This window comes from Schistocerca gregaria, chromosome 10 (genome assembly GCF_023897955.1).
Source record: "Schistocerca gregaria isolate iqSchGreg1 chromosome 10, iqSchGreg1.2, whole genome shotgun sequence".
Lineage (NCBI taxonomy): Eukaryota > Metazoa > Arthropoda > Insecta > Orthoptera > Acrididae > Schistocerca > Schistocerca gregaria.
The window spans coordinates 183,174,072-183,194,415 of record NC_064929.1 but is presented as its reverse complement, the minus strand read 5'-3'; the positions used below and the strand labels follow the sequence as shown (position 1 = coordinate 183,194,415).

The following is a 20,344-nucleotide window of genomic DNA, read 5'->3' as shown; positions in this document are numbered from 1 at the left end:
CAGTTTCAAAATGGCGTCTATAGGTGATGTATGTTACAAGCAATGTGCCATTATTGAATTTCTCACTGCAAAGAAAAAACTGTGGGGAATATTCACAAATGCTTGTGCAATGTCTATGGAGCATCTGTTGTCTATATAAATACCGTTATGTGCTGGGCACAGAGGGTGAGGTCATCAGAAGGCGGTTCGGCAGAACTTCACGATTTGCAGTGGTCGGGAAGACCATCCATGGCTGTCACACCTGACACACTTGATTTAACCCCATCAGAATTCCATTTGTTTGAGCCATTAAAGGATGCCATTTGTGGAAGACATTTTGAGGATGATGAGGAGGTGATACACACAGTGAACCACGGGCTCTGCCACCAGAACACGGATTGGTACCGACAGGGCACACACGACCTTGCTTCGCACTGCAGCAAGGCCGTAGAAAGGAATGGAAATTACTTGGAAAAATAGACTGTGCAGATAAAACACCTTTCTTTCGTGTGTGTAATTTTCATTATGTTCACTAAAGAACTGTTGAAGAAAAAAGTGCAATGCATTACTTTCTGGACAATCCTCATAGCATAGATCTGGTAGCGTTCTACAAAAGTGATTCCCAAGACACACACTAAACAATTTTTTTTCAAATTGTATGAGATTAGATTATTATTAATAGGTGGTGCAGCAAAGAAAAGGAACTTTCTGTTGCACAACTGCAGAGGGCAGTGTTCTGACAGGAAATAGCAACAGCATAAGAATCATCTGAACCTGGACCTGCTATTTCCTTCTTTCTCAAGTAGTTATCGAATTATGTGACACAAAGAAATTAGTACATCCCCAATCATTTTTTGTGGAACATGTTCTTTATTTACAGCTTACCATCAACAAGGTGAAAATATCAGAATACTGTATTTTCAGTCTTATTGCTTTCTGTATTCATCTTATCGTTTAATGTCTTGTTTGTAAGATTGTTACAGGTGGAACACTACTGTCATTGCTTGTGTCTTCTTCAGAACACAGGGATAAAAAATAAAACTGAGATTGCCAACCCAACACTGTACTAGGCAGACAGAAACTGGGTATCTTTAAAGGACAAGTGTTCCTAATAGTGAAAATTCCACTTGAATGAGAGTAAATCTCCATGAATATTCCTACAAAGAATTCATAGTGACAGTTAATAAACCATCTTGCAATTTTCAAATACCAGTTTTGTACATTAACTAATAAGTAGTAACACCACTAAAAGGTTTTCACCCTGCAACATACTGCAGATCTTGATGTAATCCATCTTCATTTACAGCAGCTGGTAGGAGGAAATATGCCACTGTTGAATCAGGACTGAATCTGATGGATAGGGTGACCACATAAAATCACCAATTAAAACAAAATTCACAAGTCCAAAAAACAAATATGTCCCACACTGGCCTTCATTGGTATTGACTATTAGCCTGCTTTATTCCATGATAAACCAAAAATAAATAAATGTAATACTGACATATAAACACACCAAATATTGTGGTTGTACAGCTTACCTGGGTTACAGGGTTTTCACCCGGGCGGTACACAACATTGTGCAGTGGTCGTTTCCGTCCTACGTAGTTCACGCACACAAACTCCAGCAGACTCGCGTAGATGAAGCACATGCACACTCCATCCCAAACATTCATTGCTGTCAGATTGGACACAACAGGGAGAGTCGATCGGAACCCGTTTGATGTTGTGAAGAAGTTGAGCATTGTTGTTACACCTTTTGCAGAGGAAAAATGCTGTTACCTTTCCAGCTTATTGAATAATTTGTAACTTACACAAAAATAGTTACAACAATATTCCACCACAAATTTCAGTTTTGACCTTAGAAACATGAACATCCACTTGGACCACTTTGCATTTTCAAACAATTTACGTGTAAGCCAAAATTTTATGCAGTTGTTGTTTCCTTAAAATCCTGTTATCAATTCTCAAACAATGGGAAATCCATGATGGCATGTAACGGCAGTCTAAGGCAACTGAAACCAAACTGCAGTTGCCTGAGACTGCAGTTGTGTGTGTGTGTGTGTGTGTGTGTGTGTGTGTGTGTGTGTGTGTCATCTATTGTTTATGAAGAACTTAATGACTGAAAGCTTTAATTGTGAGTCTTTTGTTGTATCTATGTGCAACTCAGCATCTCTGTTGTATGGTGAGTAGCAGCTTTCCTTTTCATCATACTGTTAACAATTGTCTGTATTTCCCCATCATTAACAACTTAGTGTAGACCTGATTTTTTACTTTACTTGGGGAAATTTCTAATTTTCATGCTGATTACAGTGGTGAATTTCACCACAATTTTTACTTACATGTGACCTGCATCATACAACACAATCTGTCTCACAAATTTTAACACTACCAGTAGATACAGTACACTGACGAATGCCAAGCGGAAATGTCCATCATTATTATTACACCAATGCTGCTACACAATACTCAAAGGAAGTTCTAGTTTCAAGAGATTACAGGACATTCTGTAGAAGATGTCGTAATGCTTTCTTATTTTAACTGTAGGCATACACAGCAAACAACAACAACAGTGCTGAATAGCTCTGTAGAATATTTATGCATAAAAAAAGTCAAAGCCCTGTGTAGAAGGAGCTAAACTCATCCAGTTCATTCATGTCACTTACAGAAAGTTCAGTATCATCAGAAATGTATGAGTATGGTCTGATAGAGCAGGGGAATTTGTATAAAACAGTCAGAAATTGTGTAATTAAAAATACTGGGCGTGTGAGTTTTTTACTGCCAGGTATGGATTTGATTAGAATAACAACATGCAGTAGGCACCAAGAAGACTAACCCAAGTCAAACAAGTATTTTGTGTAAAAATAATAGCCATTTATTGTGCTTTAATAAAATATTGTGTTAAACCTAAACCCAAGGGTACAGGAAAACTTCTGCACTGCAACAGAAACAAAGTAAACTGTGTTAACAGATTACCTATTAGTTTCTGACAGTTATATATTGTTTTTATTATTATCCTTATTCATGCTGTGCACTTACGGCAAATCTCTCAGTCTGTGATACCTTCTGTGCTATGTGCAACATATTCCTATGCCTTTTCCCATACAAGTCTTTATTTAGCTCCTGAACAAACGACTTACAAATTGTGGTCACCATTCTAAGTTGGAATGGGCCTTACCTTAATTTTTAGACTTCCTGCAACTGATGGACACACTCATGTACAGTGATTCATTATATACTACTGTTGCAGACTGAATGAACCTAAATTGTAGGACTGAAAAAACAGTGTACAAGCAATGAGGGATGAATGGGTACACACATTTGGCACTGCAATGTCAACTCTTGTGTGACCAAGAAAGGATTAGTACTCGCTTTCAGGAGGCAAAATTTTTAGTACTGCTGACAGACACATTATAAAAATAAAAGTGATAGTACCATCCTAGCTTTCAGACCTGTTAGTTCTTTCCTCAGGGGTAGGAAGGGTTAGGTTTGAAAAGGTTAAAAAGGAAGGAACCACAGGATGAAAGGGACACACATGTAACTGACACAGATTGACTAAATGCCGCCTGTACAAATGTAAAAACAAAATGATTAATCATGATCTCTTGTACCTCCTGTTCTGTAATTACATTTCTGAAACAGTTTTGAGGAGTTGTTTGACTCACTGGCCCAGACATGATGATTTTCGAATGATGTAGAGGTAGCTGGATGAAACTGAACATGAATGTATGTGTGGCTGGTAACAATGGAGTGCCTTATGATGTCCGCTTTAACATTATTAGATTTAGGATCACTTTCTTTCAATGCAGATACTCCAGAAAGAAGTTTTGGAATTACTTCGTAACATTTTGAAGGAGCAGAAAATCATACTAAGTGGACGACAAAGACAGTTTTCACAGTAAAGATATACTTGTTTAACCCTTTGACTGCACTGGACGTGTTAATGCGTGCATCTTTATACCTGTCCCTGTGTGCTCTGAATGTGTTTATGCGTGCTATCAGTCCTTGTACCTGGTACTCTGAATGTCTCTATGCATAGACACGTTTAGAGTATGAGTTAGAAGGATTGGTGGTGTGCGTAAACACGTTCAGAGCACACAGGGACAGGTACAAAGGCGTGCGTATTAAGTCCAGAGCAGTTAAAAGGGTTAAAGATCAATTTCAGCTATATCACGAGGAACACAACACTTTTTTGCTTTGCTCAGTTGAATGAGTAAGTACTATATCACAACTCACTTTCTCATACACATTTAAAAAGGCTGGAAGGAATTAAATACATCTTTATCTAGTGTTTCTTGGCTTTCTAAAAGCATTTGATTTGATATTAATCTGAGCCTTATTAAGGAAAGTACAGTCATATGGGGTCTCAAGTAAAATATGTGACTGGCCCAATGATTCCTTTGTCAGGAGAATTTAGCATTTTATCTCAGATGAAGCATTAAAACCAAATGCAGAAGTAACTTCAGGCATGTCCTTGCTGTTTTTACTGTACACTGACCTGGCACACATTAATTGTAACCTCAGACTTCTTGCAGATTTAACTGTGCACAGAGACATTTAAACAGTCATTCCTCCCACACTAGAGATGCAAAGGAGACATCAACATGTGTATAATGGGAAGTAGTCTCTATGTGCCTTTTATGGTGGTTTTTTGAGCGTGAGTGCGGACATACTGTAAGATAGTATCCAGTATACAAATGGTTTAACCATCACTCTGGAGGTGATGCCAACTGTCTGCTGCACTTTCATATATAGCTGTTGAACCATTTATGGTAACACTTTTGACAACGTGCACAAGCTTATGCCAGTGACCACTGTCCTACTCTGCATATTTTAAATAATTTGATACATATAACTATAATCCATTTCATTTATTACTCTTAAGCAACTTGGATTAAGGTACTACCTGATTTTTATTTCTCATTATTTTAGTTTGGTAGATGAGTAAAATGTCTGAGATAAGACTGCCAGCTTTCTTACCACAGTTACACAGGAATCAAGGTTTACATTTTGTGGATATGAACCACATGAGGGAATTTCGAGAACCACTTTGATAACAAGCTGTGACATTTAGATGCTCTATCTGCAGCATATAATGGGACTTACAATATATTGAATTCTCAAAATATGTTATGTGACCCTAATAATTGGTACATTACCATGTGTTTAATCTACAGTTTATGTTATCTATTTTTTTATACAAATACTCTGACAGAAAAAAAAAAATATCACAGTACTGAGAAGGAATTGTATGACATAAATGAAAGTTTGCAGGCCTCTTTCTAAATCTGAAAGGTCATGTCTATTCCCATGTCACACCAGACACACAAGAGTGGTGATAGTAGCACCACTATGAGAACACAAACCAGGTTTGCTTTCAATAAACGCCTGTAATGCTCGTGAGCATTGGTTATGTCTTTAAGGTGACAAAGACAGCGTTATCATCACCTCACTGAGTTTCAAAGAAGTCATTGACAGGGCTACAAGAAGCTGGATGTTCCTTCTGTGATACTGCAGAAAGACTTGGCAGGAATGTAGCCAATGTACATGATTGCCGTTAGCAGTGGTCACAAGAATGTACGGTCGCAAAAAGACCGGGCTCTTTACAATCGGGTGGCAGTACCATAAGGGGAGACCTACGTGTTCAGCTTACGGCTGTGGTGCATCGTACCGCATCTGCGACAGCAATTTGAGCAGTAGTTGGCACCACAATGAAACAACAAACTGTTACACTTCAGCTACTTCAAGGACAGTTCCAAGTCAGACACCCTGCAGCATGCATTCCACTGACCCCCAAACCACCACAATTTGCGACTTCAGTGGTGTCGAGCAAGAGCTCACTGGAGGGCAGTGTGGAGGTTCGTTGTGTTTTCCGATGAAAGCTGGTTCTCTTTCGGTCTCAGTGATGGCACTGTGTTGGTTAGAAGGAGGCAATTTAGGGCCTACAACCAACCTGTCTGCATGCAAGACACACTGGACCTACACCCGTAATTACAGCTCGGATGAAATTTCATATGACAGCAGGAGCACTGCTGTGGTTATCCTATGCATCCTGACTGTAAATTTGTACTTCAATCTGGTGATTTCACCTGTTGTGCTGCCACTCATGAACAGCATTCCAGGGGATGTTTCCAACAGGATAACACTCCCCCACATACCGCTGTTTTAATTCATCATCAAATAACAGCTCCAGTGTCATCCAGAATAAGCATTAACCATCACTGTATAGACTGACCAAGTGAAACACGCATAGAACTGCAGCCTACAAACTGACATCCAGCACCTGTAAAATGCAGTGTATGCACATCTGCTTGCTTGCATTCAACATTCTGGCAGTTACACCGGTTATTAATGTAACAGCATTTCACATTTGCAATAGTTCATCTTACACTTATGCTAACCTGTGAACTTGCAACGTGAATCACTTTAATACATTATCGAGAGAAATTTATTTCCAAAATTTCGATACTCTATATTAATTGTTTTTTGGTGTTGTGATTTTTTTCTTGTTTGTGTATTATGTTGATCGACCTGCATGTATATGATACAAGTATGTGGATAGAGTTCAAAAGTATAAATACCATGCCTCCTTCTTGGTGTTGCATATTTTCATTTACTTTGTCTATACAGATGTGGATTTTGAATTCGAAGAGAAGTGTAGTTTTTCTTATTATGCAATAAAATAACTCAAGGTTCTGGATGGAACATTTAACACTTACCAATCATGACTCTTGCAGGAACTGCATTCCACTCGAGCCAAAAGGTAATGAAAGAAGAGGTAACAAGGATAATGCCCGGTATGAACACTGTCGTGAAGTAGAAGGCACGATCACGAGTGAAGCTCAGATCCACCTTCAAACAACTGTAGTTACCTATGAAAAAGAATTAAATGCATTAGCAAAACAGTTCCTGTACTACGAAGTAAATTTAATTGGAAAGGTAAGCTCTAAAATCATTGATACAATCTTATTCCTAGTTCCTGAATGGCTAGAAATAATTACTGTAAGAAGCTGTTTCAAGCTACAATAAGTTTATGTGTGCTTATTAAGTGCCGGTATACAGCAATGAATTAAAGCATAAGAGCTGCTTGCAGAAAATTACAAAAATGTTTATAACTGTTTTGAAGAACAGTGATACACAAGAATATGCATTCAGTAAAACTGTGCAAAATTATGCTTCAATACCAGTACTGCATGTTATAAAATTCAAGGCTAAGGCTTTATGGTATGGCATTGGCATTGGTCATACAGATGAATTTAAAAAAAAAATTAATAACTGTACATACAGGAACTTAGCTATATGCATTAATTAATATATACAAAAGTGACTTTTGACACAATATAATACAAAATTACAACAGAGTAATTCACATTTGCATGAATTATATACATCATAAGAGGCCAAATTATTTTAAAACACTGACTAATGGCAAGTTTCAGGCATTTTTCAAAACATCAAGAGAAATACTGATATGTGACAAAAGCAGCTATATAGACCTTGTCTAGTGGTTTATTTGCCAGTAACATCAGCACTGAACATGGGCAAGATCTCTCAGTAGTATTGGAGGGCATAAGACAATTCAGTCAGGCTAACACACACAGCATCTAAATATTCCTTACAATACTGGCCCAACATGGATCTCTTTAACACAAACTATTCTTACCACACCCTTCACTTCATTTTGACCCATATTTTCCCCTTCCCACTGCGTTATCTACTCCACTCTACACACATCTTTCAATTTTCTCCTGGAAGGTTTCTGATTTTGTGATATCCAATACCCTTCTAATTTTCTTTATTCTAACCTTTATTCTTATCTTTATTATCTTAAGTTATCCTTCTCTCATCCTTAACAGTTTAACATTCTCGTATTTGTATCGGCTTCTCTTCCCTTCTAAGAGGTCTTTTGTCAGTCCCCTTTGCTTTTAGCATTTTACTTTACAAGCATATTTCAGAACTATCCAAGAATTTTTTATGTTCTTGTTCTTATTGTTCATTGTTCACTTCCTTATAAAACTACACTCCAAACAGAATATTCAGAAAGCCCCATACTTAATTCTATCTGAATTCCTTTTGCTGTCTACAATTCTTTCACATTTTCAGTGGCTCCTTCACCTACAGATATTCTACTTCATAAATATCCTGGTAGATTAAAACTGTGTGCTGGACTGAGACTCAAACTCGTGACCTTAGCTTTTCGCGCTGTGGCAAGCCATGTCTCCACAATGTCCTTTCTTTCAGGAGTGCTAGTTCTGCAACATTGCAGGAGAGCTTCTGTGAAGATTGGAAGGTAGGAGATGAGGTACTGGCAGAAGTGAATCTGTGAGGATGGGGTGTGAGTTGTGTTTGGGTAGCTCAGATGGTACAGCACTTGCCCGTACAATGCAAAGATGCCGAGTTTGAGTGTCAGTCTGGCACACAGTAATAATCTGCCAGGAAGTTTCATATCAGCACACACTCTGCTGCAGAGTTAAAATTTCATTCTGGATTCTACTTCATACTTCCTCTACACAGCTCTTGTTTTATGTCCCCAAACTTCCTAAGTACCTAAAATATTTTATTTGCTCCGAGATCTTTCTCTTCGCGGATATTTTTGCAGAATCTTCCCATTTACTGGTTCTCATTATTTGATCTTTCCTGCACTTATCTCATCCCTCAATCTTCGATGATTCTCTCCATTGTAACTACAGTTCTTCCTGCAATTCGGTCACACTGGTTGTCAGCATACATAATCATCTTTATCATTTCTCCTCCTACTATTTTGCCTCTCACTTTTTCTAATGCTGTCTCTGTTAGTTCCATTGCACAAACACTGAAAAGTCTCAATGACAGTCAACACCCCTGTCTTATGATCTTTATGTTTCACATGTTTCCACCTTACCATCACGTTCCACCCTGTATACAGTTTCCTTACCAGTTTACCCCCTCCGAGTCTATACTGAGATCATTCAAGGTTTTCAGGAGGATATTCCAGTTCACTCTATCAAACAGCTTACCCCAATCAAGGAAACAAATGTGCATATCCTTGTTAACTTCTAGCACATCATCCTCAAACTTCCAGTAGCATCTCATGTTCCTCTTTCTGCTTATGTCTAAAATGTATCCTACCCTGTGTATCACTAAGATCTTCTTTCTAATTGAATAACAGGTCTTTATGATTTAACATATGGTGACTATCCTGCAATATTTGCATTATTTGGTGTTGTATTTATTTGGTAAAGGGACTATAATAGTTTAAACATAATCTTCAGGCCACTTGCCTTCAGAGATTTAGTTGGTATACTCTTATAGCCCATCAATTTCATGTTTTAAACCTTTAATCGCCTGCTACATTTCACATCTCAATATCTTTGGTCCATAGTCCATTCTATCACATTCCAATTCAATCCATGCTCCAATATTAGCCATGTGTGATCTCCTACAGTTTCATATATTTCTTCAACCCAGTCCTCCTGTATCTGTTTCTCCGTTTCAACACATGTGGTCATATTGCCATTTTTATTAAATATGCCCTGTTTCCTGACTTTCCTTGGTTCTTCTTTTGTGCTTTTATAGTTGTTACACACAAGGTCCATTAGAAAATCATCCGACTTTTTTATTTTTGCGATTGATCTGAATCTAGCATGCTTGCAAGAGCCAACCTCGAATATTTGTGCGCATGCATGAATTTTTTCTCACCTTTCGATAGCGCCAGTTCCTGGCAAGTGTCAGTTTTATATTGCAAGCAAAATGATGGAATGACTAGAGCTGTACTTCTGCATCAAATCCTGCCAGATATTGGGTGACAGCCAGGTGGAAACCACTTGGAAGATTCAGTTGGCTTTCAGTGAGGATGCTATGGGCACCACACAGATTAAGGAGTGGTACACCCAGCTTAAAGACGGCTGAATAATGGTGGCTAGTGAGCCGTGCTCCAGTCGGCCATCAACGTGCCGAAATGAGCCGGTATTACCAAAGTAAATTATCTGGTGATGCAGGACTGTTGTATGACTATCAGAGAAATTGCAGAAGAGGTGGGCAACAGCACTTTTTTGGCACATTCCACTGTGACCAAAGATTTGGCCACTAAGAGAGTGTCAGCGAAGTTTGTGCTGGATCTGCTGATGGTGGAGCAAAAGCAACTTCGTGTTGAAGTCTCACACAACATACTGGACTCCACATTCACTGACCCTCACCTTGTGACCACCATAATCACCGATGACAAGTCCCAGGTGTATAGGTACAGCCCAGAAACCAAGTCCCAGTCACCACATTGGCAGCAGTTCTCCTAATTGAGAACAAAGAAGGCCCGCCATTTGCGCAGCAATGTCAAAGTGATGCCGACTGCTTTCTTCGACTCCCGTGGCATTGTACACCACACGGTCAAAAAATCACCAAAGAGTACTACAGGGGTGTCCTCTGTTGTCTACGTGATGCCGTGCGATGCAAGAGACCTGACTTATGGTCAACAGGTAATTGGCACCTCCACCACAACAACACTCCAGCAGACTCCTTGCACCCAATTCAGTTCTTTTTTTTTTGGCAAAAAACTAAATTCCTGTGCTTCAGCAGGCTCCTTACTCTCCTGATTTGGCCCTCTGTGACTTCTGGCTATTTGCTGAAGTCAAGAGGACATTGAAAGAAAAGCAATCTTAGACGAGAGAGGACATTATGACAGAGAAGGCCAATCTACACTCCATTCTGAAAGAGGCTATTTTGGCATGCTTTCAACAATGGTGGCACTATTAGGAGAAGTGCATGGAGTCCCAACAGAACTACTTTGACAATGATTAGTGCACCAAGTAAGCCAGTTGTTTTTCCAGCCACTGGTCATGTATTTTTCTAACAGACCTTGCAGTTCCTTATTATCAGCTCTCAAATTCTTCTTTTTGATGCATACCTGACAGGCAATGTACTCAGTAACTTCTTATGACTGTAGTATTTGTATAGATTAGAAAATCCTGTACAGAACAGGAACAGTGGTATGAGTAAAGACAACCACTCACTGGACAAGTAAAGCACTAAGCAGTGGACTCATCAGCAAGAAGTAACACATTCGGCTTTCAACAAACCATACAGGAACAGGTGGTGTGTGGGAGTGTGAGAGTGAGTGTGTGTGTGTGTGTGTGTTGTGTGTCATTAGTTGATTTTTCATCTGCCTATACCACCATATAATGTTCGGCAAAATCAATAAAATGATTCACGGCTATGATTTTGGAAAAATAATTGCTACTTTGCTGTGCAAATGAAGGTTTTTTTTTGTTGAAAGTAAAGGGTGTATAAGCAGTTAGAGAACCCAAACGAATGGTCAGCATGTTACAATATTTTTCACTGTGAAAATGTGTTATAATAATTGTGAAACTGATACACTCCACATCATAGTGAGAGGTTGTAATTACAATCCCCGCCCCCCTCAAAATAAGTGCATTCTTTCAGCACTGTTCAACATATACACAAGTGAGCGTACCAGGCAAAAGAAAAGCTATAGTATTCTATGGCTGTAGCCAAATTTCACCATCCACACAACACAATTTGAGGGAGCAGAACAAAAGCTTCTGAACTTTGCAAATCTTTTCTGAGCATTGTAGCAGAAACCACTCAAAGCCAAGGAAAAACCCACAATCACTTCAAGTGTGTGCTTTCAATCTGCTTAACAGACAAACAAACTGGAAAATCAAAGTAAACCATCAGTGTGTGGCACTAGAACACTGCTCTGTAATAAAATACCTTAGTTATTCAAATACCAGAGATATTATCACAGTCTTAAATAAAAGGGATCAGCTTAAAGTACTATCATTCATAAACTTATTGGGACTTACAAGGAATCCCAGTTGATGGTTCTCAGATCATCTGTCACAGTACTTTGTTGCCTCACTAAGGGATACATCTGCCCTGCAAGGTAAGAAATCTATTCATGCAATGCCAGTAGATGTGGTCTTTAATGAAACAGTAATACTAACCACTGGGTATCTGAAACGAATATCTATGGGAAATGTATACTGGCAGGTAGGCATCACTTCACTGAATAATTGCCAAAAAGTGGCTGTTGATGCTAGAATACAGAAAGTTGAAGGAAATCCATACTTACAATCTAGCATACAACAACTGAAATCCAGGTACAGCATCCTCAACACTTAATGAGCATTAAATATAAGTCTGGACAACAAGAACTAACCACCTCCAAAAGTGACTAAAACCATCACAACTTTTACTAGAGGGGGTACGGAGATGGAGATAAACTTTGCTGGTCTACATTTTAGTCACTGATTAGGCTAACAAAAGGCATAATGAATTTGAAGGACAGTCTCATTGAGCAGGGATATTCAAAACAACCATCACAATGTGATTGTCAGGAGGAGCAGACAGTGAAATGTCAGTGCCCATGTCATAAAGTGATACGATTTGACAATCTTTCACATGTATCTGTCACAATATTATAGTGAAACAAGCTACACTGTACATTTGTCAAGGTGACTACTCGCCATTATCTGTAAACAACTGGTATTTATAATCACTTTGTACACTGCATAGCTTGTGACATGAATATATAAATGAACAGAAGAGCTAAAGCTTTAAGTCCACATAATGACTGAAAATAATCCTCACTGAAAATATCAACAAATTGGGTGCAATCTCAAAATCAGACTGACAGTCATTTATAAAATCCTGGGTGAGGGTATTTGTGTTAAAAAGATCAGCAGTCACTAGATGCAACACATTAGAATCCCTGAGCAAAAAGCTCTCTGAAGAAAATGCTACCAACAAAACGCTATAAAAATTTGGATTTTGTGTGGACAAAATCAGTATTTTTATATCATGACTGGTGACGAAATTTGTTTATATCAATTCAACTCTGAAATTTAATGATATGATATTAAAGTGTTTTGGTCCTCTCAGGAAAAGTCCATCAACCAAGACTAAAAAAAGAGCACAAAGTTGCACACATAAGGGGTGCACTGCTGCAACATATGTGCAATGTAGCACAATGTGGAATTATAATCGCCACATGTAGGCAAGGGGTTACTGTGGTATTCGTGAACTATGGTGATGTTATTATCAAATGTGTCCAAACAGGACGAACATGCTGTTAGTCTTTTCTTGGTGACAGAAGGACAAACAATTGAATGTGTATTGGGCAGCATGTCTGTCAAAAACAACAGTTGAGGAAAGCAGCATCAAGTTCCATATTGATTGCAATAATGCAAGTCCCCATATTGCAAATGTCATAATTCAGAAGCTATGCCAACTCCAGTTGAAGACACTCGAGCACCCGTCCTATAGTCCTGATCTTCCTCCATGTGATTATCACACCTTTGGTCCCTTATAAAAGTCCTTGGGCAGTCAATGATTCTTGTCAGACAAAGGTGTGCAGCAGGCTTCGTCACCTAGCACGACATGGTGTTTTACCAAATGGGTATCTTCAGCCTGTATTGTTCGGATGACAGCACCAATGCCCTCGGTGTGTTTGCCTTATTGGAATACCAGTTCTGGGTTGAATGGTCTTTGAACAGAAACTTTTTGAATGCCCCTCATATTCTGCTGCAAGTGGCCAAGTAGTTGTGGATGTAGGCAAGACAGCAATCTCCGGTCGGCATTCGGGAGTTTTACCAGCTCAGACTCTACAGACAAAAACAGAAGAAATATCCAAAACCAGTCTGCACCAGATCCTATTCCACAGTTGTGGCACACCACCACACCACAGGGACAAATGAAGTCCCTGCTTGAGTAATTACAGGTCCACACACTTCCTTATCCACATGATGACTCTGATCTAGTGAAAGGAAGTATTTGAGAACAGGTACTAAGGGTAGGCAAGCACATGGATTCTTGCAGAGATCAATAAGTCTTCTATAGAGTACAGATGTACCACCCAAAAGGCAAGTAAATGTTATACCAAGCATATTATGCTCCAATAATCACATATGAAACAGAAGAAAAGGCAGGTGAGCAGGACAGAGGCTTGTGAGATGAAATTTCAAAGCATCAGCACAGGACTTAGGGGAAGTTGCTTATATTGTACTGACTCCTAACTTGTACCATTTCTATAAAATTTGTACCTCTTATACATCCAATATTTAGAGAGTTCAGATTGAGCTACATGCTTCTTGGAGTTTCATGGCTTTGGTTACATAATTTTGAGCTATAATAAATAAAACTTTCAAAAACCTACTAGAATGGGTAATGCGAGGAATGAGACAATGAGAGAAATAGTGAAAGAGATGGTATGAAAGAAATCACTGAAAAGATGAGATTGAGATGGTATGGGCATATTAAAAGAATAGGAGTAGACAGGATACTACGACTGGTTCACAGAATGACAATAGGAAGATAGAATCTAGAAGAAGACCAAAAGACAGATGGATTGTTGGAGTGATGGAATATGTGAAGAAGAGAAGACAATATGGGAACAGAGTGGGGAGAGGAATGCAATAGGAAGAAAAGAAAACATGGAAAAGCTTATGTTCCGAAACAACCTAGCCAAGGGCTGGAAACTGTACAAAATGATGGTGATGGTGATGTTGATGACGATGATGGTGATGATGACTATGATGATGATAACTAGTGAAAGAAGCCATCCACAGCTGTTGATTTACTTATCCGAAGGCAGCAATATTTGTGTACAAGGTGTACCAATAAGATCTTCCAAAAGAGCATCACAAATCATTCGCCGAGTGTTTTACATGCATGCAGCAGTTCATAAAATCAGGGAGGGTACTTTGAAAAGCTAGTACAACTTTCAAAGGAAGATAATAAAATAACAGGATAAAACTGTGTGCTTTCACGCACAATTCTCTCTTCGACTGAGATATGTGGGCATGGCTTATGACCTGTCATTGTATCTTCACTGCTACTAGTACCTCTATTCTACGTTCTGAATGGCTTGTTGACTAAACTCCTGGAAGAAAGGATTAGGGATAAATGGCTTATTCACAGACTAGTCATTTTCCTCAGAATGAATATTATACTCTGCAATGTAGTTGCACTGTTTTGAAACTTCCAGGCAGATTAAAATCATACGTGACACTTGAACCTAAACCCAGAATCTTGCCTTATGCAGGCTGCTTTTATCAATTCAGCAGGGATAAGTTGCGAATTGTGCCTGCAGAATGCACAGTTACAGGTTCGAGCCCTGGTCCTGTACACAGCTTTAATCTTGCAGAAGTGTGAAAAGAACACACTTTTCACTGTAGAATGAAATATTAAAATAACAACTTCAAAACTTTAAGGTAGCATAACTGTTTGAAAGACCAAGCTGTGCAGCCAACCAGCATATCCTATTGCAGTCTTGTCACTTATACAGGGTATCCCAGGGGGAATGGTCAGTATTCAGGGATATGTCAGGAACGATCATTTTAAGCAAAAAAAATCTAGTAAACACGATCCCTAAAATGCATATTAGAAGAGCTATGAGCACTTTTTCCATCTCTGATACCGGGAACATATCTCATCTACTGAATAAATGCTCTGATCAGCCAGAACATCATGACCACCAACCTGCTATCGATATAAACCAGCATCACCTGGTGAGGAATGACTGCTAGTCAGACATGCGCACGGTGCATGAAGTATCAGTGAGCATGCTGTCTTGTGTTGAATGGGGAATGCAAGCGATCTATCTGAGTTTGAGCGAGGGCACAGATTGTGATGACCGGGAGGCTCGGCGTAAGCATTTCACAAATTGGATGAGTTGTCAGGTGTTCAAGGAGTGCTGTGGTGAGTGTCTTCAACACAAGGTGAAACCATGTCCAGATGTCATAAGATTCGGCAGCCATCCCTCACTACAGATGCCGGATGTCATAGGCTGGGTAGGCTGGTAAGACAAGACAGGTGGTGAACTGTGGCAGAACTAATATCAGACTTTAATTCTGGGTAGAGTACAAGTGCGTCAGAATGTATAGAACACCAAAAACTCTTAACAATGGGCCTCCACAGCTGACTGTGCATGTGTGTGCAAACGTTAACACCACAACATCAACTATTCCTGAAATGGGTACATAACTATTGGCACTGAAAGTGGGCAGAGTGGTTGAGTGTTGTGTGGTCTGATGAATCCTGCTACCTTCTTTAACATCCTGATGGGATGGTGCAAATAGGTTGTCTTCCGGAGAAACAGCTCCTTGACATCTGTGCTGTGGGATGGAGACAAGCTGGTCGTGGCTCCATTATCCTATGGGGAACATTCACATGGATATCTACAGTTCCCAGTTCCGTGGAGCTCATGCAAGGCACTATGACTGTAAAGAGTATTGTGCAATGGCTGAAAACCACATACACCTCTTCATTACGATTATGTTTTCTGGTGCCAGTGATATTTTTCAACAACGCCAGGAGTGTGATGGAGTGGTTTGAGGAACACAGTGGCAAGTTCTACTTGATGTGCTGGCCCCTCAACTTTACAGGAATTAGGTGACTTATGTGTGCAGATGTGGCACCAACTCCCTCCAGTGATTTACCAAGACCTCATTGCTTCCATGCCACGACGCACTGCTATTGTCATTTGTGCCAAAGATGGACATGCTGGCTATTAGGTAGATGGTTATGGTGTTCTGGTTGATCAGTGTCTTAATGTATGCATTTTAGAGCCCATGATTACTTGATGTCTTTTGGTTCAAAAGATCATTCTGATATATCCCTGAATATTGACCATTCCTCCCAAGACACACTGTATATCCTATCTCATAACAGCTGGTGCCAACAGTAGAATAAGATGGCACAGTTCATCTCCACTGCAGCTTTAGTACAGCCTTTTATGAGGCCATGACCACTGAAAATGTCCATCAATACAGAGGAGGAGGTTAGTGGTTAATGTCCCACCGAAAATGAGGTCATTATAGAAAGAACATAAGCTCACGTGTGGAAGGAAATCAGTCATGCCCTTTTTTTAAAGGAACCACACACACACACACACACACACACACACACACACACACACACACACACACACACACACTTTTAATCCCACTGATACTCTCCCCCCCCCCCTCCTCCTCCCTTTCTTCTTGTTGATTCATCTCACCTGCTCCATCCAACAACTGCTCACCTCACCACAGTCAGACATAGCTGAAACTTGCACCTGTTTGCACTTATGTGACTACCTGCTACTCAATATCTACACCACATGGTAAGTGGTTATCTTTACTCATTTCATTGTTTATAAGCCAATCAGGGCTCCTTTAGACCTGCAATAATACATTTTCACTTTTTTTAAAATTTTATTCATAAGAAACCTATATTACCAACATTCTTTCACATTTTGCAAATTCTTTCATTTGAATTATTTTTACTGTTAAATTGGCTAATTTCTAAGGTGAACCTGTTTCTTTTTCTCTCAAACTTTACGTTTCTGATCTTAAATGTTTATTTTTATTACATATATACCACTCTGTGTCTTCTGAATTACCCTTGATGCTTTTATTCTGACAAGTGGTCACTGCTCCTGCGAATTTGAAATTTTTTGTCTAGTGCTGATTCAGTATAACACATTAGTACAGTTATATGTCATTATACACCCCAAATACTAATATTCTACAGGGACACTGATTCTGCAGACACTCACTGAAGGTACAACTCTTACAGAATGTGAGGATAAATGGCCACAAGAAGAATATGATTTGCAGCAATAATCAGTGTAAGTAAAATCTCCTGACTTGTTAGCCAATGTAATGTTCCTCTTTGAAATGTTCAAAATTCAATGTTTTGGCCCTACTGTAGGATTTTCTTCAAGAGACCTCCAGTGAATTGAGGCCATTCAACCTCCAGAGGACCCCTACAGACAGTCCCAGAAGCAGGGTCAATACTCCAAGCATGTCCGATGCCTGTGAATGCTGCACACTACCTTTCCACACCGGTGCTACAGTGTGGCTCGACTGCCATGAGGGGCAGCCAGAGTGAATTACGTCAAGAACGGTTGCAACCAGAGAGTGAGACGGAACAGCTGAGCCTCAAACTGTGTCAACCTGCTACATGACTTGTTCTGGACAGAAGATGTCTTTGGTCGGTATCGGTGACACCGTGGATAGTACTGATCACTAACATTTTTGAGTTATAGTGAGCTGTGGAGATTGGAACAGTTGTCACCCAGGGATTTGAAAATGAGGCATGTTCTATGTGGCTCAGCTGTGGTGCATACTTAACTAAGAGAACTCTGCAGAAGGGGAGTCTGAAAACTTGTCACGCTACTCATATTTACTGTATTCAGATGTTTATTTTTGTGTCCCTTCCAGAGACAAAGTCTGATAGTTATGTTTTCTTTTGTGAATGTTTGTATTGAGCAAAGATAGACAAACTGCAGTAATTTTGATATGATGAGCATATGTGTTATATTCTCATCTGGTTGTAAAGTTTTCTTCCCTAAGGGAACACATTAAATTAAATTAAAAATTTCATTGAAAGCTTTTTTGGACATATTGTTTTAAATCGATTGTTTCGTGTTGTTTTCAAAAGTTTGGGTTCAAAAGGTTATGCTTTGAACTGTTGTATTATGCCTCCCTCCTCACCCCTAGCCCTTCCACTTAAGCCTATGTTACAGAAAGGATGAATATGACATGGTCTAACAACTCCATGAAGATGGCACAAAAGTCTGTAGACATATAATACTTAGTGTATTTAATTTCAATATAATTTATAATTTAACTAATGAGTGCCACATCTTACTTCATTATTTTCAGTTTCAGTTGTCTTCTCATCACCGCTAAATAGCACATATGTGTACACGGATTCACTTGGCTGTACAGTAACCACTGTATAAGTCTTGCCTAACAAGAATACAGAACAGCTGATATTGTACTGTGTCACATTACCTTTTAAACAATTAATTAATTTTAACTTTTTCTTCCTCCCACCTTTATTCTACAAGAATTCTGCCTATTTTCCACCACTACATTCTTGTTAAGTGATAGAATTTCCTGTGATTATAGAGTTTTTCGAATGTTTCAAACATTTTACTAATTCCTTAATTCCCTATACCACTTCCCCTGTCATGATGATTCAAACATTTATTACACCATTACCTGAAGGGGGAGTTACCACACGGTCGCTGTCTGGCCAAAAACTCTTCTCTCATTTTACTTTTCTAATCGTGAATAAATCAAGTAGTAGCCCAACTATTTCCACTTAAAGATCTTAAGCATTCAGTCTTCTCAAATTTGATCATGCTTCTACTTGTGGAATGCTGGTTTTGTTTACTATCTATTAAGCTGCCCCAAACAATTCTTTCCTGAAAACTGACTTGATGCTTACTTTACCTTTTACAAAGGAAGAAACCGCACTGGTTTTTCAGAGGATATATTTTCTGTCTTTCTTTAATCCTGTGGTACATGTTGTCTTCTGTATCTTAATATTGAAGAGAACAGATGTTTCTCCTACCTTTGGAAGTAATTTCCCATCCTCAGCGTAATCTTTGTTCCTTACACTGTGATCGAAAAGTCGAGCACATGAAAACAAATGAGTTTGTCAATAGGATTTGCATTACATTCATTTGATTAGCCACAGCAAGAAAACACTACAGGTATTGTCAACAACAAATGAAGACAACAATGTAATGGGTAGGGGTCACATAACATATGCAGCACTGAGCAGTTCTATGTTGTTTTCCCAACAGAAATGATTTTTCGATGTTCAACAATGTTTTGTCAATTGTTCAAAGGCGCATGTAGTAGAAACATTTCCTGGGAAATATCTAGGTACCACAGTATTGAACAGTTGAACTATAATGAGATTAACTACCCATTTCCAGCAATGCAGATGTGTTGCAGTCATGAAGAGGACCAGGAGACCAGCCATTTGCAAACGTTAACTGGCTAAGGTGATGAATGTGATGCTGCATTTTACTTCAAAAAAGTGTGAAGAGACTATCTGTCCTATCTCAGATTTTGTGCTTAGGCTGCAGCGGAGAAGTTAAAATTTCATGCAAATCACATTTGTAGTGTGCAGGAATTGAAGGCACTAAACAAAGAAATGTAACTTATGTGCACACATGTTTTTGTCATTTGTTGATGCCCATGCAATTGCAGAACTGAACCATGTTCTGTTCACTGGCATGGTATGGTTTTATCTTAGTGGATACGTGAATACTTAAAACACTAGAATTTGCCCAATCAAAAATCCACACATATTTCATGAGAATATTTGCACCGTAGAAAACTGGAGTCTGTAATACTGCATCACATAAGCTCCATTTCCTTTGAAGTTGCAGTGAATAGTGTTGTGTACCAAGGCACTTTCACACAGTTCATTTGACTTCTTAAGGTGGATGTGCACGACTTTTCGATAACCCTGTACTTTGATATCGGTAGAATGACGCTACTTCACATCCTACCAGTCAACAATACCCATTGTTTGAAAGTTATGTAAAGTTTAGGAGCTACTAAGATCAAGCAGAGCATCCTTC

General features: G+C 39.1%; 1 protein-coding gene across 7 annotated transcripts in view; it reads right to left on the bottom strand.

Annotated features, from left to right (window-relative positions):
* LOC126293306 (glutamate-gated chloride channel) overlaps window positions 1–20,344 on the bottom strand; it is a 1,510,688-nt gene that overhangs the window by 77,395 nt on the left and 1,412,949 nt on the right. For all 7 annotated transcript variants that reach the window (XM_049986444.1, XM_049986443.1, XM_049986446.1 and 4 more), the window contains 2 exons: window positions 6,696–6,848; window positions 1,518–1,732 (listed from right to left, as the gene is read on the bottom strand). In XM_049986444.1, coding sequence (XP_049842401.1) covers window positions 1,518–1,732; window positions 6,696–6,848 — 368 coding nt within the window. The remainder of the gene's footprint in view (window positions 1–1,517; window positions 1,733–6,695; window positions 6,849–20,344) is intronic.